Here is a 24,203-nt window from a genome sequence, read left to right as displayed (position 1 = left end):
ACTATCCCCAACCCCTCCTCCCCCCATCCCCAACCAACCCCTCCGCCCCAACCAAACCCCCCAGCACTCCCCCCTCTCCACAACCAAACTTCTCCCAACCCACCTCCCACACCATCCCCAACTCCCCAACCAAACCCTCTCCCACCCCCCTCCCCCAGCTCCAACCAAACTCTCCCCCAAACCCCCTTCCCACACCAACACACCCCCACCCCCCCCCCCCAACCAAACTCTCCCTCAACCCCTCCCTCACCATAATATAGTCATGCCCACTATGTTCTGTTGTGCTGAAGCAAAGGAAGAATTTCATTGTCCTATCAGGGACACATGACAATACACTCTCTTGAACCAACCCCTCCCCAACCAAACTCTCCCCCTCCTCCCCCACCAAACTCTCCCCACCTCCTCCCCCACCAAACTCTTCCCCTCCCCAACCAAACCCTCTCCCAACCCCCCCTCCCCCAACCCACCCTATCCCCCTCCCCCAACCAAACTCTCCCCCAACCAACCACCCCCCACCCCCAACCCCCTTCCTTCCCAACCAAACCCTCCCCCCTCCCCAACCAAACCCTCTCCCAAACCCCCTCTCCCCATCCTCAACCAACCCCCTCCCCAACTCCCGCCCCAATCCCCCCCTCCTCCCCAACCCACCCACCCCCAACTCCTCCACATCCCCAATCAAACGGAACAGCTGGAGAAAACCCACACAGTCACAGGACATACCTTTAGTTGGTCGTGAAGAGGAGTATATAACGCAAGTTATATTTATTAACTCAACTTGTCTTGCAGGGATATGACTGGACAATAATTAACCTCAATCAAAATTTAAAAATTGTATGTAGTCACAAAATGGTGGTGGAACTCAGTGGGACAGGCAGCATCTCTGGAGAGAAGGAATGGGTGAAGTTTTGGGTCGAGACCCTTCTTCAGATTTAAATTTTAAAATTGTATTGTGAGTCTTTTCACACACTGCTTGTCAGATTGGCTATCTGGTCAGTACAGACATGGCGGGCCAAATAATCTGTTCCTGTGCTGTACTGTAATATATTTATTTCAGAAAATTACATATAATATTAAGTACACACAATGATATACTTGGCTCCTTGGATAACAGATTTAATGCACAATATGGCATGGCCATTCAGTGTTCCACTAAATTTGTCAGCAAAGAGATTTGATTCTGATTTTAATAATCTTGCATACACTGATCTACAATTCCTGTACATCTTATGGAAGAACTTACTTTACAGTTTTCATCTTAATCCATTGCCAAACACCAAGGACCTTCTAACTCCCAAAAACCCATTTCTGGTTTTCTTATCCAGCTGGACCTCAGGATTGAGGATGTCATGTTTCCTATCTGGTTTCGTAGAATCTGAGATAGTTGATGAGACCCATGCAGGAGCCACAGGGCATTTCATAAACTAGACAGGAGATGTTCGATGGAGTGGACGGGCGCTGTGTTTGTGAGGTGTTGTGTAGTTTAGGATCCAAGACCATAACATCCGCATCTTTTGTCCTGATAATGATTAGTATCAATAGAAGCAACAGAAGGTTATTTGGCTCTTATGTTGCTGCACTATTCAAAAAGATGACAGTAAAGAAGGTGGTATCATAGACATGGGCGGAAATCCTGGAGAAACAGAGGGGACCCCTCCCCATGCTTTGTGAGGTGGTGGACAATCCCCCTCATGTTTTGTAATCCGGACTTTATCAGACATTTTCTAAGGGCTGAATCGGCCCGTTCACAGGGCCTTTCAGCGTCCAGCGCGGATTAAAATCAAATTGTTGCATCGAGGCGATCGAAGCACCCGATGTTGAAGGCCCCGCCGGCTATTGAAAGGCCCCGCGAACAGGCCGATTCAAGCTCCACGATTCGGGGTGGATGAAGCTGTTGTTGCTAGAGTTCGGACGTTGGTCACCAACCAGGTCAGCTCCCGATGTGACCGTCCACAGGGCCCACGGCCGAAGCCTCGCGTGTGTGCGCATGGGCCGAGGAATGGCTAATGGACTTTAACGCAGATAAGTGCGAGGAGTTGAATTTTGGGAAATCAAACCAGGTCAGGGAGGATGTGATTATGCCGGAAAAAGTGCAGAGAAGATTTACGATGATGTTGCCAGGACTCAAGGCCCTGAGCCATATAGAGGGGTTGGACGGGCTGGGACTTTATTCCTTGGAGAGCAGGAGGTTGAGAGGTAATCTTATAGACATGTATAAAATCATGACGGGGAATAGTTAAGGTCAATGCACAGTCTTATACCCAGAGTGGGGAAATCAAGAACCAGGGAACAGAGGTTTAAGGAGAGAGGGGAATGATGTAATACGGACTTGATGTTTAAGAAGGAACTGCAGATGCTGGAAAATCGAAGGTAGACAGAAACTCAGCAGGTGAGGCAGCATCTATGGAGCGAAGGAAATAGGCGACGTTTCGGGTCGAGACCCTTCTTCAGACTGATGAGGGACACCCCCTCACCCCCACATCAGTCTGAAGAAGGGTCTTGACCCAAAACGTCAACTATTTCTTTCCCTAATAGGAACCTGAGGTTCATTCACTGGTGGTTATTTGGAGAAAGCTGCCAGAGAAAGTAGTTGAGGCAGATACTGTAACGATACGAGTTGGGCCGAAGGACCTGTGTCACTCTAAGACTGCCAAGATCATAGTTGATTTTTTTAAAATCTGTGTCACTCATTCAACTACATGGATAACATAAAATATCATTGTACCTAAACACCTAATGGCAAACAAAGCACCCAATAACATAATGTCAGAACAATACTGAAGGTGTCATTCCCTCAGCACCACCTCATCCTCTTGAACCATGTTGATACTAATTTGCCTTGTACTTCTTGCGCCATTTATCCATTGCAGGTTTTCTCTTTTCAGTAATTTGTTGTAACATATTTATGCCGAACTGGGATAGTCGGAACCATTCCGGAAACAGATTGTCCACGAAGAAATGCTGCAGGAACAGTTAAGAGAAAGTTTTGTCAGAATATTTCAGCACCTTGTTGCAGCCCAACCATTGGATGCATCAGCGCCAAAATTGCACAACTAAACAACAGAATTTACCTTTCAAATCCCGAGCAGGTTGCTGCATGATCTGTAACTAGGGGCACGACTGCAGAGCTCTCTGGATAGTTCACCTATTAGGATAAGTCTGGAGAAAAGGAGGCTTGCCTCTGCTATTGCTCCTTATGCTATAGACATTCATGTGGGAGTGAGCAGTGAGGGGTCTTCAAGGCTTGTGAGCTATTGGAGCAAATGCGTGTTAGTCAAACAGCCAAACCTAAGATGCATATTGCCACCATCAGCAGCATGGCTGTGGAGTTCTCGAATTGGAGTCAGAGCAATTTTGGAGTCGCAGTCAGTAAAAAAGTACCGACTCCGACCTCAACATAAATTTCAGAGACTACGTAAATCGGAAAAAAATTAACTACCAATGCATTTAGTTTTAATTTCTAATGCACTTGAGAATTCTATTTTAAAATAATTTAGCCATTTAGCTCATATATGTGGCCTTAGTTTAATACATTTTGGAGTAATGCTTATGTAATTTTTATTTAATTCAATGCAAGTTTAATTTTGTCATAGTCCTATATGTAATTTTTTTTTTCTTTTAGCATAATGAATTACGTTTTTATTTTCCAAGAATCAGCAATAAATAAGCTACAATAGCATAGCAACAACCATTAGACTCAAAACTTTAAGGACATGGGTTTAAAAGGTAGACTGATGATTCATGTAGTTCTTATGAAATGCCATCTTGTGTAATGTCATCATAGCAGATTTAGAATTATTATACCTAAGGGTTGGAGTCAGAGTCGGAGTTGGATACACAAGAAATCAATAAGTCAAAGTCGGCGGTACACAAAAAAACTGGAGAAACTCAGCGGGTGCAGCAGCATCTAAGGAGCGAAGGAAATAGGCAACGTTTCGGGCCGAAACCCTTCCTCAGACAAAGTGGGCGTCAGGTGTTTTAGGTATCAACTCCACAGGTCTGGTCAACGGGAAGACTCGTTAGTTAACTCCCAACCTTCCTCCTATAGCTAATCCAAATTTCAGTTCATTAATTTCTTCACAGGTCAAAAATAAGGACATGTTCTCTACAAACTATCTCCCACAATGGCAAGCACAAGTAGAAGGCACACTTTGATGGGATTACAAAGTGTTCTTCTATAGTGTTCTTCACCTCACCTCAACATCGCTCTGTTTTTCATTTCCTCACCTTGGAGTGAAACTGGGGTTGTGTGGGCATCAACTGTGTCAGCGTATCTTGTACTTGATGGATAGGAAAGGTTTAGAGGGATATGTGCCAAACATGGGTGGGTGGGACTAGTATAGATGGGGAACCTTGGTCAACATGGACTAGCTGGGCCGAAGGGCCTGTTTCCGTTCTGCATGACTTAAGATGTGAACCTAGGTGCAGTGCAGCCTATGTGACATCATAAGGTCTAATCCTTTACTCATTGGATGCCATCTTACATGAGAAATGACCAGATAGTGATCAGCAGAAGAGTTCCCCTCAGAGTTCCCACATTCACTTGGGGTTGTTGCAGCATCTTAAAACTTATTCCAGTTAAATAAAAACAAAATAGAAATGGATTTGCATTGTACAACCTGACTACAAACAGGCAAAAACAGGAAAGCAGACTATTATCTAAATGGTGGCCGACTAGGAAAAGGGGAGATGCAGCGAGACCTGGGTGTCATGGTACACCAGTCATTGAAAGTAGGCAAGCAGGTGCAGCAGGCAGTGAAGAAAGCCAATGGTATGTTACCTTTCATAGCAAAAGGATTTGAGTATAGGAGCAGGGAGGTTCTACTGCAGTTGTACAGGGTCTTGGTGAGACCACACCTGGAGGATTGCGTACAGTGTTGGTCTCCAAATCTGAGGAAGGACATTATTGCCATAGAGGGAGTGCAGAGAAGGTTCACCAGACTGATTCCTGGGATGTCAGCACTGTCTTATGAAGAAAAACTGGATAGACTTGGTTTATACTCTCTAAAATTTAGGAGATTGAGAGGGGATCTTATAGAAACTTACAAAATTCTTAAGGGGTTGGACAGGCTAGATGCAGGAAGATTGTTCCCGATGTTGGGGAAGTCCAGGACAAGGGGTCACAGCTTAAGGATAAGGGGGAAATCCTTTAAAACTGAGATGAGAAGAACTTTTTTCACACAGAGAGTGGTGAATCTCTGGAACTCTCTGCCACAGAGGGTAGTCGAGGCCAGTTCACTGGCTATATTTAAGAGGGAGTTAGATGTGGCCCTTGTGGCTAAGGGGATCAGAGGGTATGGAGAGAGGGCAGGTACGGGATACTGAGTTGGATGATCAGCCATGATCATATTGAATGGCGGTGCAGGCTCGAAGGGCCGAATGGCCTCTACTCCTGCACCTCATTTCTATGTTTCTAAACCATCGTATACAGATTAATAGAGTAACATTTCATTGTCTACATTTAGCACTTACTTGAAGTGCATGTGATAAGCAGCCACGAGCCTGCTCTGTTATTCCAACAGTGTTCAGAGCTTCTCGGACATAGTCATCTGCTTGCTTCACAAAATAATTGACTTCTATATCATGGGTCAAGTTGGTGGAGACCATGAGTGGCATCACACACTGCAAAACAATCAAGTTCAAGTTCCATTTATTGTCACATACACCAATTGGTGCAGTGAAATTTGAGTTACCATGCAGCCACACAAATAAAATAAAATGAACACAACACTATAGAATTTATCATGAACATCTCCCAACAATATCCATCACGCTGACATTGCATAGATTAATTCTGTACATCTCTCTTATTTGGTTGAAAATACATACCTTTGCATTCCATTGAAGTTGTGACATATTTTCTATCATCTTCACGAACATAAGAGTCCAAACAGTGGGAGCAGGAGTATGCTATATGTACCTTCATTCTTGCTTTGCCATTCATCAAGGTCATGGTTTATCTCAAGGTTTATCTGTTTTGAATTAACTCAATAAAGTCTCCATGACAATCCAGGGTAGAGAATGCAAAGGATTCCACACCCTCTCTGTGAAGAGATTTCTCCACATCTCAGACTTAAATATCTTAGACTAACTGCTGATTCTAGTCTCCACAGCAAGGGGAAACCTGTTATCGTCTATCCATCCTACTGTTATCAGTTTCAATCCCTCTTCATACAGCAAACCATCATCTCTGTAGAATTTGCTTGGTTTTTCTTGGTTTCTTGGTCCTCCAAAATATTCCAAATGGAATTTAAACTGTGGAGGTGGTGAAGGGAGGGCTTAAGTCAGAAAGGGTTATTGGGAAGAAAGAGCTACTTTAAATTTAGTTGCATCTGGTTGGGTAACTATCGTAGGGTGGAGATTATTCCATGCTTTAATTGTGTGTGCGGGGGAAGAACGAATTGCTGTACACATCTGTCTTTGTAGCTGGGATCACAAATTGGATCGAATGCCCTCGTCTGCTTCTAATTGGTTTGGGTTTGGTGTAGGTCTTGTAGTCTATGTCGAGCTGACCATTTAACATTTTGTGAAACGGTGAGCTTCACCTGTGTCTGTCTTGGAGAGGGTTCCACCCCAGAGAATTCAGAAGTTTGGTGACACTCGCTTCTCTCTCATAGGTGTTAGTAACAAATCGAGCTGCCTGTCTGTCTTTGGACACGTTCGATGGAAGAAATGTTTTGTATTTGTGTATGGGTCCCATGCTGCAACTGCGGAGTCTAAATGAGGTCTAACCAGGGTGAAGTATAGCTTCTCCTTGACAGAAGTTAAACAATGATGAAAGTTGCGCCACAGAAAGTTTAGGACACCTGTTGCTTTCACCGTTGCATGATGAGTCTGACCATTCCAACGCAGATCATTCTGCAATTTGATGCCAAGGTACTTGGTTTGTTTGGATTCTTCAAGGGTGGCACCAAGTATATTGTAAGATGTAATGGGTTCAGAATAATGGGTATGCCATTGGAAGGAAATATCTTCACCCAGAGGTTAACCTGTGTAATTTCCTGTCCAGAAAGCTGAGCAGATTCAGTCATTGCAATAATTCAAACAGTGATCAATTGATTTCTGAACGCAACCATGTTCAACATGACCGATCTGTATGTATGTCTGTGTAAAACGGCCCTTGTCCTGCCTTGATCACAGCTTTTGAGTTAAGTCAATAGAAAAACAATAGGGAACAAGATGCTAATTTTATAGTATGCAAATCAGAGCATTGAGTATAGAAGTTGGGATGTAATGTTAAAATTGTACAAGGCATTGGTGAGACCAAATCTGGAGTATGGTGTACAATTTTGGTCGTCCAATTATAGGAAGGATGTCAACAAAATAGAGAGAGTACAGAGGAGATTTACTAGAATGTTGCCTGGGTTTCAACAACTAAGTTACAGAGATAGGTTGAATAAGTTAGGTCTTTATTCTCTGGAGCGCAGAAGGTTAAGGGGGGACCTGATAGAGGTCTTTAAAATGATGAGAGGGATAGACAGAGTTGATGTGGACAAGCTTTTCCCTTTGAGAATAGGGAAGATTCAAACAAGAGGACATGACTTCAGAATTAAGGGACAGAAGTTTAGGGGTAATATGAGGGGGAACTTCTTTACGCAGAGAGTGGTGGCGGTGTGGAATGAGCTCCCAGTGGAAGTGGTGGAGGCAGGTTCATTGGTATCATTTAAAAATAAATTGGATGGGCATATGGATGAGAAGGGAATGGAGGGTTATGGTATGAGTGCAGGCAGGTGGGACTAAGGGGAAAAAAAAATTTGTTCGGCACGGACTTGTAGGGCCGAGATGGCCTGTTTCCGTGCTGTAATTGTTATATGGTTATATGGTTAAATGACCATAACTTTTTTAATACTGAAGATATGAAAGTGAATTAGGTAAATATAATATGTTTATCTGGTGGGATAAATTACAGGCTTGATTTTTAAAATCTCAAAACATTTTAATAATAAAGTTCCTACTTAACTTTAATATTTCCAAGTAAGAAGAAAGAACAAAACTTAGTCTTTTTTTTTTTTGCCATACCTGTGTGATAATTCCCTGCGGCTTGTACTCAACATTCAGTGCTCGAGAAAAGAAGGTAATAAAAACCTATAAAAGATAAATATTTTGGATTGAAGAATGGTGAATAACTGCTGGGTCCCCTTCACCCATTATTCAAAAGTTTCAAGTTGATCACCTGGGAGCTGACGTCTGGGAGGAGAACCATCGGCCGCCCCCAGCTACGTTATAAGCATGTGTGCAAGAGAGATATGAAGGATCTCGACATCGATGTGGAGTCCTGGGAGAGCCTTGCAGCTGACCGCACTAGGTGGAGCGGGACCCTAAACCAACATCTCAAAACGGGGGAAGAGAAACTGATGAACGCAGCGACCGACAAGCGGACGTGCAGAAAGGAGCGCAGCAACTTCAACAGATCAGAGACCACACACAAATGAGATTTTCAAGAAGGAACATCGCCCGCGGGTCCCTGCTGGGAGACCGCTTTTCGGGGCTTCCGCAACGGCGACTTCACCCGCCCGAGTCGCGGGGTCGAGGAGTGCCTGGAGCGGGGCCTTACATCATCGCCCGGCGCGGCCAACGGCTGCGGGACTTTGCTAGCGCCCGCCGGGGGCTCCAACAACAAGACCCGGAGCAGGGCCTTGCATCACCTGGTGCGGCGTTAATGGCCGCGGGACAATTGCCATCGCCCGCCGGAGGCTTTGACTCTGACATCGGGAGGGGAATGGGGAGTGCAGGGGAGAGATACGTTTTTTTGCGAGGAGGAGATGCGCTGTGATGGATGTTTGTGTAAATTGTGTTGTGTCTTGGGTCTTTTTTTCTTGTGTGTATGACTGCAGAAACAACATTTCATTTGAGCCTCTATGAGGTTCAAGTGACAATTAAATTGTATTGTGTATTGTGTGGAACTGCAGATGCTGGAGGATCGAAGGTAGACAAAATTGCTGGAGAAATTCAGCGGGTGTGGAGTGAAGGAAATAGGCAACGTTTCACGCCGAAACCCTTCTTCAGACCGGTCCCGGGGAAGAGTGGGGCTATTTTGAAAGTTATCGACCCGAAACATCGCCTTCGCTCCATAGATGCTACCTCACCACTGAGTTTCTCCAGCATTTTTGTCTACCTAAAGAGCTAGTAAAGGTGAAATGAATGATTCTGAAATTTTGTTTCAATCTGATTTCTACACTCAGCAGTAATCAATGGTTCACTCTCCAAGCCCAATGTTGGAGAACAGCATTGTTTGCAGTGGTTAAAACTTCTGGACCGCAGGTAATTGGAACATTGAGCCACCATGGCAGTGGAGTAATTAAAGGTCAGGTCATTAAATAAATCTAGAATTCAATTAAAATAAAATTCTCATTAATGACAAACTTGAAACTACCACATTGTTGTAAAAAATGTACAACTTATTGTGTAAGTTTCATAAAAGGTTACCTTAGTCGCTGCATACATGGCAAGCATGGGGTGTGGATGAGTTCCAGCTTCTGATGAGATGTTGATCACGACACCTTTCTTCCTGTCAAGTTTCCAAACAAAATACTGAACAGATGATTCTGATTCTAAAATGCAACTCGCATTTTAATTATGTGCAGTGTATTGAATGTCTAGAATGGTAAATGGACTTCAGCTGTCTGAATTTAAACAATGGAAGTATTCCCACTCTCAATCCCTCAACATTGAAGAGCACAGTTTAAGTTATAGAAACATAGAACATAGGTGCAGGTATAGGCCATTCGACCCTTCGTGCCTGCACCGCCATTCAATATGATCATGGCTGATCATCCAACTCAGTATCCCGTACCTGCCTTCTCTCCATACCCCCTGATCCCTTTAGCCACAAGGGCCACATCTAACTCCCTCTTAAATATAGCCAATGAATTGGCCTCAATTACCTTCTGTGGCAGAGAGTTCCAGAGATTCACCACTCTCTGTATGAAAAATGTGTTTCTCATCTCGGTCCTAAAGGATTTCCCCTCTATCCTTAAGCTGTGACCCCTTGTCCTGGACTTCACCAACATCGGGAACAATCTTCCTGCATCTAGCCTGTCCAACCCCTTAAGAATTTTGTAAGTTTCTATAAGATCCCCCCTCAACCTCCTAAATTCTAGCGAGTACAATCGCTATTGTGCCCCTGTCCCACTTAGGAAACCTGAACGGAAACCTCTGGAGACTTAGCACCCCACCCAAGGTTTCCGTGCGGTTCCTAAAGACCAAAACTATACGCAAGACTCCAGGTGTGGTCTCACCAAGACCCTGCACAACTGCAGTAGAATCTCCCAGCTCCTATACTCAAATTCTTTTGCTATGAATGCTAATGTAGATGGATTCAATGGAATGGAGGTTGGTCTGTGTGATGGTCTGGGCTATATCCAGTAACAATAAAATAATAATCTATACAATCTCAGTTTACCGTAGTACCCCACAATCTTTGCCTCTCCTGCTTCCTCCACGGTTAGACTGGATAGTAAATTAACACTAATCTCACAAATGAATGACAAGGTATTACTGTACCTTTCAAGCATCTGTGGCAGGACAATGCTGGTCATCTGCCAAAGAGTACAAAGGCATGAGTTAGGCACACATACTTGCAAAGGAGGAAACATTAAATGCCACCTACTTCACATTTTTTTAATTTTATAAACTTCCCAGAATGATCAAAATGTGAAAATCGGTTCCCAGCCTTTCCCTGGCAATCAAGAAACTTGAATTTGTACTGAAGCTATGTCATAACAGAATAATTAATCGTACCCCATGAACATACACAGGAATGTCTTCAAACAAACAAATTGGCACTTCAGGTGGAGCACAGAACCATGTTCCCACGCTGGAAATGTCCAACACTAGAGGACATTAGAAACACATAAGGTGAGAGGGGGGGGGTGTTGAATGGAGATGTGCAGGGCTAGATTTTTATTTTACACAGATTAGTTGGGGTCTGGAACGTCAAGAGTCAAGATTATTTTGTTGTTATATGTCCTGGACGGGACAATTAAATTCTTACTTGTTGCAGCACAACAGAATATGTGAATATGTAAACATTGTACATAATGGGGGGAAAAAAATGAAAAAGGTCAATAAATAACAAATATAACGCAAATAACAAATAATAATATAGTCTTTTGCGGTTTAGAGCTCAGAGCTTATTCGATGTTGTATTTAATAGCCTGATGGCTGTGGGGAAGAAGCTCAAGGGTTCAAGAGACATTTATTATCATATGCACCAATTGGTACAGTGAGATTTGAATTACCAAGCTGTTCCTGAACCTGGACGTTACCGTTTTCAGGCTCCTGTACCTTCTTCCTGATGGCGATGGTGAGATGAGTGCGTGGCCAGGATGGTGTGGGTCTTTGATGATTTTTGGCTGCCTTTTTGAGGCAGCGACACAGAGAGTGGTGAATCTCTGGAACTCTCTGCCACAGAGGGTAGTTGAGGCCGGTTCATTGGCTATATTTAAGAGGGAGTTAGATGTGGCCCTTGTGGCTAAGGGGATCAGGGGGTATGGAGAGAAGGCAGGTACGGGATACTGAGTTGGATGATCAGCCATGATCATATTGAATGGCGGTGCAGGCTCGAAGGGCTGAATGGCCTACTCCTGCACCTAATTTCTATATTTCTATGTTTCTATGATAGATCCCTTCGACGGTGGGAAGGTCATAGCCGGCGATGGACTGGGCAGTGGTCAGGGGTGGCAGATTTGATAGTGGCATTTAAGAGGCTTTTAGATAGGCACATGCAAATGCAGGGAATCAAGGTATATGGGTCATGTATGGCCACATAAGAACAGTTTAACTTGGTATCATTTTCAGCACAAAGAGGGTGGTCCAAAAGGTGCTTGTGCAAACAGGATGCATATATTTTGTTAAATTCCAAGTTCAATTACATTTATTGTCACATACACCAATTGGTGCAGGGAAACTTGAGTTGCCATGCAGCCACACAAATAAAATAAAAAGAACACAACACTCTAGAGTTTAACATGAACATCCCCCGCAGCGGAATCAACGTTTCCATCTGTGAGGGAAGGCAATCAAATTCAGTCATGCTTCTATGAAAGAATCTCATGAAAACAGCACAATCCAGTTGCACAACTTTCAACAGAAGAATTTGGTAATATTATACAAATACATACCATTGGCACCGAAAGGGCGTTGCAATTCACGATATCAGTAATTGCCTGAAACATTTTAAAAATAATTTTACAAATAGAAATGTATTTACATTTTGCCTTCTAATTTTTCTCTCACTTAAGTCATTGATCCCCAATAAGAGATACTCATCTATCTCACTGAGTGGTACTTTTGGGTGGGACAAGGGTATGAGTATTACGAATTCAGTTTACTGTGCAGCCTCCCTTCACAATTGTTCCCTTCAATATTCTCAGTATAGCCCAGCCAAGTTAAAGCAGTCAAGAGATTGGACTTGGAAGTCCCATGCACTTGAAGAGCTTTTTTTTTTTTTTTTTAATATTTATTTTATTAGAAGCAATTGTACAAGGAAGGAGAAAGTAATCAACATAACAATTATACATTTTTCGTACTGCTTCAATTTTAACAACTAATAACTAAATCGGTTAACCCTAAATCTAGGCAATGTTTTTCTCTCCGTGTAATGTGTTAGACCTCACTTTAAAAACATGGTGGACGATCGATGGTCAGCATGAACTCATTGGGCCGATGAGCCTGTTTCTGTGCTGTATCTCTAAACTAAATGATCTATCATGTGTGGATTCCATTTTGGTCGAACTATAAACCAGACTGTTACACAAAAAAGCTGGCGAAACTCAGCGGGTGCAGCAGCATCTATGGAGCGAAGGAAATAGGCAACGTTTCGGGCCGAAACCCTTCTTCAGACTGATCGGGGGCGGGGGTGGGCGGGGACAAGAAAGGAAAAAGGAGGAGGAGCCCGAAGGCTGGGGGATGGGAGGAGACAGCAGGGGGACTGAGGAAGGGGAGGAGACAGCAAGGACTAACAAAATTGGGAGAATTCGATGTTCATGCCCCCAGGATGCAGACTCCCCAAACGGAATATGAGGTGCTGTTCCTCCAATTTCCGGTGCTGCTCGCTGTGGCCATGGAGGAGACCCAGGACAGAGAGGTCGGAGACGGAGTGGGACGGGGAGTTGAAGTGCTGAGCCACCGGGAGGTCAGCTTGGTTATTGCGGACCGAGCGGAGGTGTTCGGCGAAACGATCGCCCAACCTCCGCTTGGTCTCACCGATATAGATCTGCTGACATCTAGAGCAGCGGACGCAATAGATGAGGTTGGAAGAGATGCAGGTAAACCTCTGTCGCACCTGGAACTATAGACCAGACTGTTCTTGATTAGTACAATGGGCTAATTAATTTAATGATATAACACACAGACAAAGGAAAGATGCAAAGTACTGTCTGTACCTTTTTCACATTTGGGACATCCAGGAAGTAACATGGAAGCACATCATAAGTCATCCCAACATTGTTTACTGGAACAAGGAGAATTTAAATCAAAAAATAATTTCAACAACAAATATTCAGTTCAGAAATTCCCTTATTTATTGGCTTGTGTCACTGACTGCTGCTCCTACTTTTTAAGAGTGAGTTATTTGTGTTTTAATTTTGTTTCCATTATATATTTTCCTTAGCTCTCATTTTCCTTATATTGCCTAATCTCCCACACACAGACAAATCAGGGAAAAGAGTTGTGTCGGAAGGAACTGCAGATGCTGGTTTACACTGAAGATAGACACAACATGCTGGAGTAACTCAGCGGGGCAGGCAGCATCTCTGGAGAAAAGGGTGACGTTTTGGGTCGAGATGCTTAGAATGGATGGGTGATGTTTTGGTTCTTCTTCTTCTTGCGTACGGCGTGCACAGCCTAAAGTTGTAGGGCAACTTGTTCTATTTGATCTAATTTGATTGTGCACGCCAGGTTGATTGTATTCGTCGAAACAGGGCGGACCACGTGAAGGTTGCAATCTCCCACCCCATGTATCGGGTTGAGACCCTTCTTCAGTCAGAATTCAGACAGAGTTTAAGAAGGAACTGCAGATGCTGGAGAATCGAAGGTACACAAAAAAGCTGGAGAAACTCAGCGGGTGCAGCAGCATCTATGGAGCGAAGGAAATAGGCAACGTTTCTGAAGAAGGGTTTCGGCCCGAAACGTTGCCTATTTCCTTCGCTCCATAGATGCTGCTGCACCCGCTGAGTTTCTCCAGCTTTTTTGTGTACCTTAGAATTCAGACAGAGCCTGAAGAAGGGTCTTGGTCTGAAATGTCACCCATTGCTTCTCTCCAGAGATGCTGCCTGGTCCCGCTGAGTTACTCCAGCATTTTGTGTCTATCTTCAGGGAAAAGAGTTCTTCCTTATTTTGTGCATGTGAGGGTTGATTTTCCTTGCCATTGTTTAGGGACTCCCTTATGAAGTGTGGAAATTTGCCATAATGTAAAGTCTAAATGAATTACCAAGGATTCCAATGTTCAGATCCTTCAGTGCTGCTTCAATAGGTCCATAGATGTCAGGTCCGGAGGTGAAATCAGCCTGAACGATCTTGGTCTTCTTGCCCTGTTGCTGTTCTGTAATTACACAAAAAATCCCAGTTTTGCATTCTACACAATAGACAATAGGTGCAGGAGTAGGCCATTCGGCCCTTCAAGCCAGCACCGCCATTCAATGTGATCGTGGCTGATCATCCTCAACCAGTACCCCGTTCCTGCCTTCTCCCCATATCCCCTGACTCCGCTATCTTCAAGAGCCCTATCAAGCTCTCTTTTGAAAGCATCCAGAGAACCGGCCTCCACCGCCCTCTGAGGCAGAGAATTCCACAGACTCACCACTCTCTGTGAGAAAAAGTGTTTCCTCATCTCCGTTCTAAATGGCTTACTCCTTATTCTTAAACTGTGGCCCCTGGTTCTGAACTCCCCCAACATCGGGAACACGATTCCTGCCTCTAGCGTGTCCAAACCCTTAACAATCTTATAAGTTTCAATAAGATCTCTCATCCTTCTAGACTCCAGAGTGTACAAGCCCAGCCGCTCCATTCTCTCAGCATATGACAGTCCCGCCATCCTGGGAATTAACCTTGTAAACCTACGCTGGGCTCCCTCAATAGCAAGAATGCCCTTCCTCAAATTAGGGGACCAAACTGCACACAATACCCCATGTGTGGTCTCACTAGGGCCCTGTACAAACTTTTGACAAAAACGTTTTGTCAGTTTAATCCCACTCCCTGTCCAGGAACTGATTGGTGATGATCAGCCACGATCACATTGAATGGCGGTGCTGGCTTGAAGGGCCGAATGGCCTCTACTCCTGCACCTAATGAAGCAAAGTTTCCCCTTCATGCATTTATCCATCTTCTGACAACAGACAATTAATGTTGCAACATTGTCTGCTGTGAAGCAGCAGAAATAATTTCTAAAGACCATGACCTAAAATGTAGTCAAGCATTCTCCCAATTTTGCTAGCCCTTACTGTCTCCCCCCCTTCCTTAACCCTTGAGAGACTGGATAGACTTGGTTTATACTCTCTAGAATTTAGAAGATTGAGAGGGGATCTTATAGAAACTTACAAAATTCTTAAGGGGTTGGACAGGCTAGATGCAGGAAGATTGTTCCCGATGTTAGGGAAGTCCAGGACAAGGGGTCACAGCTTAAGGATAAAGGGGAAATCCTTTAAAACCGAGATGAGAAGAACTTTTTTCACGCAGAGAGTGGTGAATCTCTGGAACTCTCTGCCACAGAGGGTAGTCGAGGCCACTTCATTGGCTATATTTAAGAGGGAGTTAGATGTGGCCCTTGTGGCTAAGGGGATCAGGGGGTATGGAGAGAAGGCAGGTACGGGATACTGAGTTGGATGATCAGCCATGATCATATTGAATGGCGGTGCAGGCTCGAAGGGCCGAATGGCCTACTCCTGCACCTAATTTCTATGTTTCTATGTTTCTATGTTGAGCTGTCTCCTCCCACCCTCCTGTCCGCCCGCCCTCGGGCTCCTCCTCCTCCCCTTTTCCTTCCTTCTCCCCCCCCCCCATCAGTCTGAAGAAGGGTTTCGGCCCGAACCGTCGCCTATTTCCTTCGCTCCATTGATGCTGCTGCACCCGCTAAGTTTCTCCAGCAATTTTGTGTACCTTCAAGCATTCATTACTGATCCATTGAATAGAAAGAGCTGCCCCAGGCTCAATGGGCCGAATGGCCTTCCTTCTTGTTTCCTACCTATCTCTTTTGCTGTGGCGTTCAGCTTCTCCAGCGAACGGCTGATTAGCACAATATTGAGTCCTCTTCTTGCCAACTGGGAATGAGAAAAAGAACAAATTGCACAAACACATTACTTCAACGTTGTGGTCAATGCCCTCACTGATCCCAAAACATACACAATGGGTCTGCTGGCATTGCGTTTAAATTATTGGATTAGTAACCGAGAACGCGGTTGAATGATCCAAAGACACAATGGCAGCAACTAGGGGAAATTTAACTACGTAACTATATCCCTTCATGAGTTTTCACTTAACCAACGGCAATGTTATGAAAAACCCACCTGGATCGCAAACTCCCTTGGAGAGCTCAATGTACAATCTGCCAATCAGACACATAGGCGATTCCAGACCCACCAATTCTTGGAATTACTTAGTCATTAATGTTCGGATTAGTCATCCTTTAGCAAATCATCAGGTGCCCCAAACACCGGCCACCGATTGGTGAACGAGGTCTGATTGACCTGGATGATGACACGTTGGCCTGGCTCGCCTCAACGGAGCTGCAGGTCTTAAAGACCTACGACAGAAGAAGAACCCCAAACAAACAAACAAAAAAAACTTAAGGATAGTGGACTAAATAGATGCCATAATAAGTAGTTTCAACAGGAGAAACAGTACCTTAAGGTTTAAGGTGAAGGGGTCACGATTTAATAGAGTGGTGAGTCTGTGGAATTCTCTGCCTCAGTGGAGGCCGGTTCTCTGGATACTTTCAAGAGAGAGCTAGATAGGGCTCTTAAAGATAGCGGAGTCGGGGAATATGGGGAGAAGGCAGGAACGGGGTACTGATTGAGGATGATCAGCCATGATCACATTGAATGGTGGTGCTGGCTCGAAGGGCCTAATGGCCTACTCATGCACCTATTGTCTATTGTATATTGAATCTGAGTGGTAACTTTTTCACACAAAGTGTGGTGGGTGTATGAAATAAGGAGGAGGTAGTTGAAACGTAAAAACATAGAAATTAGGTGCAGGAGTAGGACATTCGGCCCTTCGAGCCTGCACCGCCATTCAATATGATCATGGCTGATCATCCAACTCAGTATCCCGTACCTGCCTTCTCTCCATACCCCCTGATCCCCTTAGCCACAAGGGCCACATCTAACTCCCTCTTAAATATAGCCAATGAACTGGCCTCAACTACCCTCTGTGGCAGAGAGTTCCAGAGATTCACCACTCTCTGCGTGAAAAAAGTTCTTCTCATCGCGGTTGAGGGTGGGACTATCCCAACGTTTAAGAAACAGTTAGACAGGTACATGGATAGGACAGGTTTGGGGGGATATGGACCAAGCGCAGGCAGGTGGGACTAGTGTAGCTGGGACATGTTGGCCCGTGTGGGCAAGTTGGGCTCAAGGGCATCTTTCCACACGGTATTACTCTATCAGTCTAAGTTCAGTTGCCATGAGATAGTAAAGAGTATTGTAATTCAGATTAGTCAAATAGTTCTACCACAGATTGAGCACAGACCAAACAAGTTGAACCTCTTCTTCAGTTTAATTCTACCAAGACCGATGAAGGAAGAGGTGTACATTACCTCATGAGCGTAGGCTTTTCCAATCCCGTTGGTTGCACCTGTTACAACTAGAAAAAACAACCGATTTAAGACCCATTTTATTGAATATAATTTCATTTTTTACTCTTTCTCATCACTGATGTTAACAAGGGATAAAAATAGAAAAGGACGCCAACTCAGCAGGTCAGGCGGCATCTCAGGAGAACATGGATGGGTGACATTTCGGGTCAGGATCTCTTTTCAGACTGATTGGAATGGGTGGAGTCTAGCTTTCTTCCCCCCCCCCACCCCCCGCACCCTCACCTACTATTTGTCTGAAGAAGGCTTCCAACCCGAAACATCACCTATCCATGTTCTCCGGGGATGCTGCCTGACCCACTGAGTTATTCCAGCACTTTGTGTCTTCTTGATCAACATGAATGTTTTGGGTAATGGGTGAAGGGGACACAGTTATTCCTCAGCATTCTTCAATTAAGAATATTTGTCTTCACTAACTTATTAACTTCTTTTCTCGAGCACTGAATGCAGAATACAAGCCGTGGGGAATTATCACACGGGTATGGAAAATAAAATGACTATGTTTTGTTCTTTCTTCATACTTTAAAATATTCCATGTGGATGTATTTTTAAAAGCTACTAGACCAAGTGGGACCCGTTGGGTCCTGTCCCCTCAACGGGGGGTTGCGGAGGGGGGGGGGGCGTCACTACACACCTAACCACACCCAACCCCCCCCCCACCCCACACACACACTAATCCCTTTTGATCTTATATTAGTATTTTAAATTTGTTCCTTTTCCCCATCCCCCGCCCTATCCACTCACGCATAGCCCCCAACTCTGCAGGCGCGGCTGGAGAGGGACAGGGAGGGGGATTAGGGAGGGGAGAGAGGGATGGGGTAGAGAGGGAGGGGGTAGAGGGTGACGGTGGGGGGGGCAGAGAGGGAGGAGGGCAGAGAGGGAGGGGGGGTTAGAGAAAGGATGAGTGGGGTAGAGAGGGAGGATGTAGATGGTGAGGGGGGTAGAGGGGGAGGGGGTTTAGCGAGGGTGAGGGGGTAGAGAGGGAGGGGGTAGAGAGGGAGGGGGCAGAGAGGGAGGGGGCAGAGAGGGAGGGGGCAGAGAGGGAGGAGGAGTGCAGGGGGCAGAGGGAGGGGGACAGGGAGGGAGGTAGAGACCGAGAGGGGGGTAGAGAGGGAGGAGGTAGAGAGGGAGGGTGGAAGAGAGGGAGGGAAGAGAGAGAGGACGGGGCAGAGCGAGAGGGGGTAGAGAGGGAGGGGGGCAGAGACGGAGGGAGGGGGGCATAGAGGGAGGGGAGTAAAAATATTCAATGTGGATGTGATCAGAACTTTAGACAATAACAGTTCTTTGCACTGAGATTATGGGGTGGAAGATTGCAACCTTCCCTGTTTCAACTAATGCAATCAACTCGACGTGCACAAACGGAAGATCAAATAGAACAAGTTGTCCACCAACTTTAGGCTGTGCACGCCACACAAAAGAAGAAGAAGCACTGAGATTATGGATGTCTTTTTCAAAGCTATTATTGTGGGCAGATGTGAACAGTTTTTAGTGATATTGATTAAATAAATGTTGGCTGAAACATTGGTCCAGAATTATCTTAAAAGAATGATTTTATACTCACCTAAGGGAGCAGATGAAACTTATGTTTCGTGTCTAATAAACCTGTCAGTGCATTATTAAGTTTGCTGACGATACCACGGTAGTAGGACTGATCAGCGACAACGATGAGTCAGCCTACAGGGATGAGATCCAGCACCTGACCACCTGGTGTGCCAACAATAACCTCGTCCTCAACTCCAAAAAGACGAAGGAGATTATTGTTGACTTCAGGCAGACCAGAGGAGGCAGTCATACCGCCATCCATATAAACGGGACTGAGGTGGAGCGCATCTCCAGCTATAAATTCCTCGGAGTACATATCTCGGAGGACTTGTCCTGGTCCCTCAACACCTCCAAGCTGATCAAAAAGGCACAGCAGCGCCTTTACTTCCTTAGGAGGCTCAAGAAAGCCCACCTGTCCCCCCAGATCCTGACCAACTTTTACCGCTGTACCATAGAGAGTATCCTGACCACCTGCTTCACGGTATGGTACAGCAGCTGCACTGCTGCGGACAGGAAGGCACTACAACGGGTGGTGAAAACCGCGCAGCACATCATCAGTGCCCCGCTCCCTGCCATGGATGCCCTCCACCGAAAACGGTGTCTGAGACGGGCTGGGAAGATCATCAAAGACCCCTCACACCCCAACCATGGACTGTTTGCCCACCTCCCATCAGGGAGGCGGTACAGGAGCCTCAGGTCTCGTACTAGTAGGATGAGGAAAAGCTTCTATAACAACACAATCACACTGCTGAACTCGGAGTCCCGACGATAGATTTCTCTGGTCCCTCCGTCCCCTTTGTTTAATCATTCTGTATTTCCTGATTATTCTGTATCTTCCATCTTTCTATTTTTTTTGTTTTTCTTTATGTACAACTACTACGGACTGACGCAAAACTGCATTTTGTTGTACTGATACTTGTATTTGTGCGATGACATTAAAGTTGAATTGAATACTTTACCACCTCAGGCAATTGAGGAAATTCAGAGTGTCTCCGAGGATCCTCCAGTGCTTCTACGCAGCGGCGGTGGAAAGCATCTTGTCCGGGAACATTACCATCTGGTTCGGGAATTGCTCTGCCAAGGACAAGAAGGCTCTGCAGAGAGTAGTGCGTTCGGCCGAACGCACTATGGGAACTTCACTCACCCCCCTGCAGGAACTATACAACAGGAGGTGCAACTCCAGAGCAAACAAAATCATGAGAGACCTCTTCCACCCCTGCAACGGACTGTTCCAGCCGCTACGGTCAGGCAAACGCCTCCGTTGCCATGCGGTGAGAACGGAGAGGTTGAGAAGGAGTTTCTTCCCAGAGGCAATTCGGACTGTAAACGCCTTTCTCACCAGGGACTAACTGTACAGAACGTTTTTCCTTCTATTATTTATTATGAAAAATAATATGCGTGTTATGATTGTGTTTATAATTTGTTTGGATGTTTTGTTGTTCCGCGAGCATTGCCACTTTCATTTCACTGCACATCTCGTATGTGTATGTGATAAATAAACTTGACTTGACGACTTGACTTGACTTGACTTGACTTGAATTGAATTGCAGTGATTGCTCTGCCTATTGCTCTCCTACTCCCTGGAATGTTAAATAAGTTTGTTTTCCTATTTTTTAATTATAATGAAAGGGCTTGAAATGAATAAACTAAACTAAAATGGTGGTGAATCTGTGGAATTCTCTGCCACAGAAGGTAGTTGAGGCCACACAGTTCATTGGCTATATTTAAGAGGGAGTTAGATGTGGCCTTTGTGGCTAAAGGGATCAGGGGGTATGGAGAGAAGGCAGGTACAGGATACTGAGTTGGATGTTCAGCCATGATCATATTGAATTCAATTCAATTCAATTTCTTTGTCATTTGGACCCCTTGAGGTCCAAACGAAATGACGTTTTTGCAGCCATACATTACAAACAAATAGACCCAAGACACAACATAATTTACATAAACAACCATCACATCGCTGTGATGGAAGGCCAAAAAAAACGTATCTCTCCACTGCACTTATCTCTCCACTTATCTCTCCACTGAATGGCGGTGCAGGCTCGAAGGGCCGAATGGCCTACTCCTGCACCTATTTTCTATGTTTCTAAAATACTCTCTGCTGAAGGTAGACAAAAATGCTGGAGAAACTCTCCAGCATTTTTGTCTACCTTCGATTTTCCAGCATCTGCAGTTCCATCTTCAACCTCTCTCTGCTGGTGCTGGTTCAGCTGAGTGCTTCAAATGTTTTCTGCTTCTTCACCAAAATATTTACTTCAGATATTTGATTTTAAGTTTCAAAAATAAATTTCCAGTTATAGATGCGGATTCTTCAAATGTGAGGATCACCTCACCAGAGTCTATTTCCTTTGCTCCATAGATGCTGCTGCACCCGCTGAGTTTCTCCAGCATTTTGTCTACTTTCACCTGAGACAATTATTTCCAAAAAGGCTCCTCCCCAAAATGTTCACATTCCCCAGAAGATGAAACGTCACCCATCCTTTATCTCTAGAGACCTGCTGAGTTGCTCCAATTCTGTGTTTATCTTCTGTACAACGCCCACTTTATTGGTGTCTGCAAACTTACTAATTATGTTTTGTACGTTTTCATCCAAATCATCGATGAAAAACACAATGTACCTTGCACTGAACCCTGGGTCAGACTGCTCATCACAGGTTGTATGAACAATATTTATGCTATATGCTATATTTAAGAGGGAGTTAGATGTGGCCCTTGTGGCTAAGGGGATCAGGGGGTATGGAGAGAAGGCAGGTACGGGATACTGAGTTGGGTGATCAGCCATGATCATATTGAATGGCGGTGCAGGCTCGAAGGGCCGAATGGCCTACTCCTGCACCTAATTTCTATGTTTCTATGTTTCTAACATGTGAACAGGGCGAAATTAAATGTTTCAGATGACTATAGGTTGGTAGAATCGACCTTCCAAGCATTTGTAAATTGGATCTGCATGCAAGCACCAAAAACAATCAATATCCACAAATGTGTGACTAGGGCGGAAATGGCATTAAAACATAGAACAGGATCAAAAAGACAGCATGAGAATCTCAGCAAAAGCAAACCATAATCTTACCAGCCCATTCCCCAAAGTACGACAGATCTGTCCGCCAAAATTTGGACAGAACATAAATCCTGACGCCTAATAGCAGATTCCAACTGAACTTTCCCACGTAATAAAGGCATGCCAATGCTCCAATCGGTGCAAAGACAGAATCCTGGAAAATATTAGGTAAAAGAAACATTTTCAGAATAGCCTCTGCAGAGGTTTAAAGTCCGTCTTGTCCGATGTTTCTCCACAGGTTGTTTGTATATGCAAAGTGAACCTGCCCCTTTCATTAATTCCAATTGGATCTTGCAATGATTGGCATTGCAGTCCTGTCGTTCTCGCAGCTTCATCTGTGAATTGTGACTCCGAAAAAACACCTGTTAAAATCGAATTGCAGAACCAGCTCTTATTAAACAAAGCCTGCTCTTTCGATTAACTTGATGGATCGCACCATGCAGGGGAAGGAGTAAATTGGGTGTGAGAAAGTGGCTTGGCGCAGAACACAGCCAAAGAGACCCGGGTTCTTGGTTCTTCTTCATTTCTTGGTCCTCCAAAATATTCCAATTGGAATTTAAACTGTGGAGGTGGTGGAGGGAGGACTTAAGCCAGAAAGGGTTATTGGGAAGAAAGAGCTACTTTAAATTGAGTTGCATCTGGTTGGGTAACTATAGTTGGGTGGAGATTATTCCGTGCTTTAATTGTGTGTGCGGGGGAAGAACGAATTGCTGTACACATCTGTCTTTGTAGCTGGATCACAAATTGGATCGAATGCCCTCGTCTGCTTCTAATTGGTTTGGGTTTGGTGTAGGTCTTGTAGTCTATGTCGAGCTGACCATTTAACATTTTGTGAAACGGTGAGCTTCACCTGTGTCTGTCTTGGAGAGGGTTCCACCCCAGAGAATTCAGAAGTTTGGTGACACTCGCTTCTCTCTCATAGGTGTTAGTAACAAATCGAGCTGCCTGTCTGTCTTTGGACACGTTCGATGGAAGAAATGTTTTTATTTGTGTATGGGTCCCATGCTGCAACTGCGTAGTCCAAATGAAGTATAGCTTCTCCTTGTCAGAAGTTGAACAATGATGAAAGTTGCGCCTCAGAAAGTTTAGGACACCTGTTGCTTTCACCGTTGCATGATGAGTCTGACCATTCCAACGCAGATCAGTCTGCTCCTAATTGGTTTGGGTTTGGTGTAGGTCTTGTAAACTATGTCGATCCTGACCATGGATGCTGTCCAGGGATTCCATGCCAGTGGGCCACATGAGTGGCAAGGGTGTGATTTGGGTAAAATTGTGATTTGGGGAAACTGTATTGAATGTATGTATGTATAGCCTCCAAGAATGTCAGGTGGAGTTTTGTATGGATCATGTATTGTCTATTTTTATTTCTCAAATAAAGTATATTTTGAAATTTAAAAGAAAGAGTTTGGCCCCATGTCCTGCGTGGGTTTTAATAGAAACATAGAATATAGGTGCAGGAGTAGGCCATTCGGCCCTTCGAGCCTGCACCGCCATTCAATATGATCATGGCTGATCATCCAACTCAGTATCCCATCCCTGCCTTCTCTCCATACCCCCTGATCCCTTTAGCCACAAGGGCCACATCTAACTCCCTCTTAAATATGGCCAATGAACTGTGTGGCCTCAACTACCTTCTGTGGCAGAGAATTCCACAGATTCACCACTCTCTGTGTGTGAAAAAAATATGTTTTTCTCATCTCGGTCCTAAAAGATTTCCCCCTTATCCTTAAACTGTGTGTGTGGCCCCTTGTCCTGGACTTCCCCAACATCGGGATCAATCTTCCTGCATCTAGCCTG

General features: G+C 44.8%; 1 protein-coding gene across 1 annotated transcript; it reads right to left on the bottom strand.

Moving 5' to 3' along the window:
* Positions 1-763: 763 nt before the first annotated feature.
* On the bottom strand, positions 764-23,725 carry hsd20b2 (hydroxysteroid (20-beta) dehydrogenase 2). Its single transcript, XM_055630949.1, has 11 exons — positions 22,419-23,725; positions 17,750-17,796; positions 16,178-16,253; positions 14,429-14,539; positions 13,383-13,450; positions 12,120-12,164; positions 10,501-10,535; positions 9,424-9,505; positions 8,017-8,082; positions 5,470-5,619; positions 764-2,958 (listed from the first exon to the last, which is right to left on the bottom strand). Exons 1-11 carry the CDS (start codon positions 22,585-22,587, stop codon positions 2,827-2,829), a joined length of 981 nt encoding a protein of 326 aa, XP_055486924.1. The 5' UTR covers positions 22,588-23,725; the 3' UTR covers positions 764-2,826.
* Between the last annotated feature and the right edge of the window lie 478 nt (positions 23,726-24,203).

The sequence above is a fragment of the Leucoraja erinacea genome, unplaced genomic scaffold (assembly GCF_028641065.1).
Source record: "Leucoraja erinacea ecotype New England unplaced genomic scaffold, Leri_hhj_1 Leri_58S, whole genome shotgun sequence".
Lineage (NCBI taxonomy): Eukaryota > Metazoa > Chordata > Chondrichthyes > Rajiformes > Rajidae > Leucoraja > Leucoraja erinaceus.
This window is presented reverse-complemented; position numbering and strand designations above follow the sequence as displayed.

Bases quoted from the DNA above. Each gene is read 5' to 3' on its own strand.
- hsd20b2 (XM_055630949.1), bottom strand. From the start codon at position 22,587: ATGTTTCTTTTACCTAATATTTTCCAGGATTCTGTCTTTGCACCGATT. The intron at 12,165-13,382 runs GTACAGACAGTA...AAAATGTTTCAG, and splicing joins ATGTCCCAAATGTGAAAAAG to GCAATTACTGATATCGTGAA. The intron at 5,620-8,016 runs GTATGGCAAAAA...ATTGTTTTGCAG, and splicing joins CGCAGGGAATTATCACACAG to TGTGTGATGCCACTCATGGT.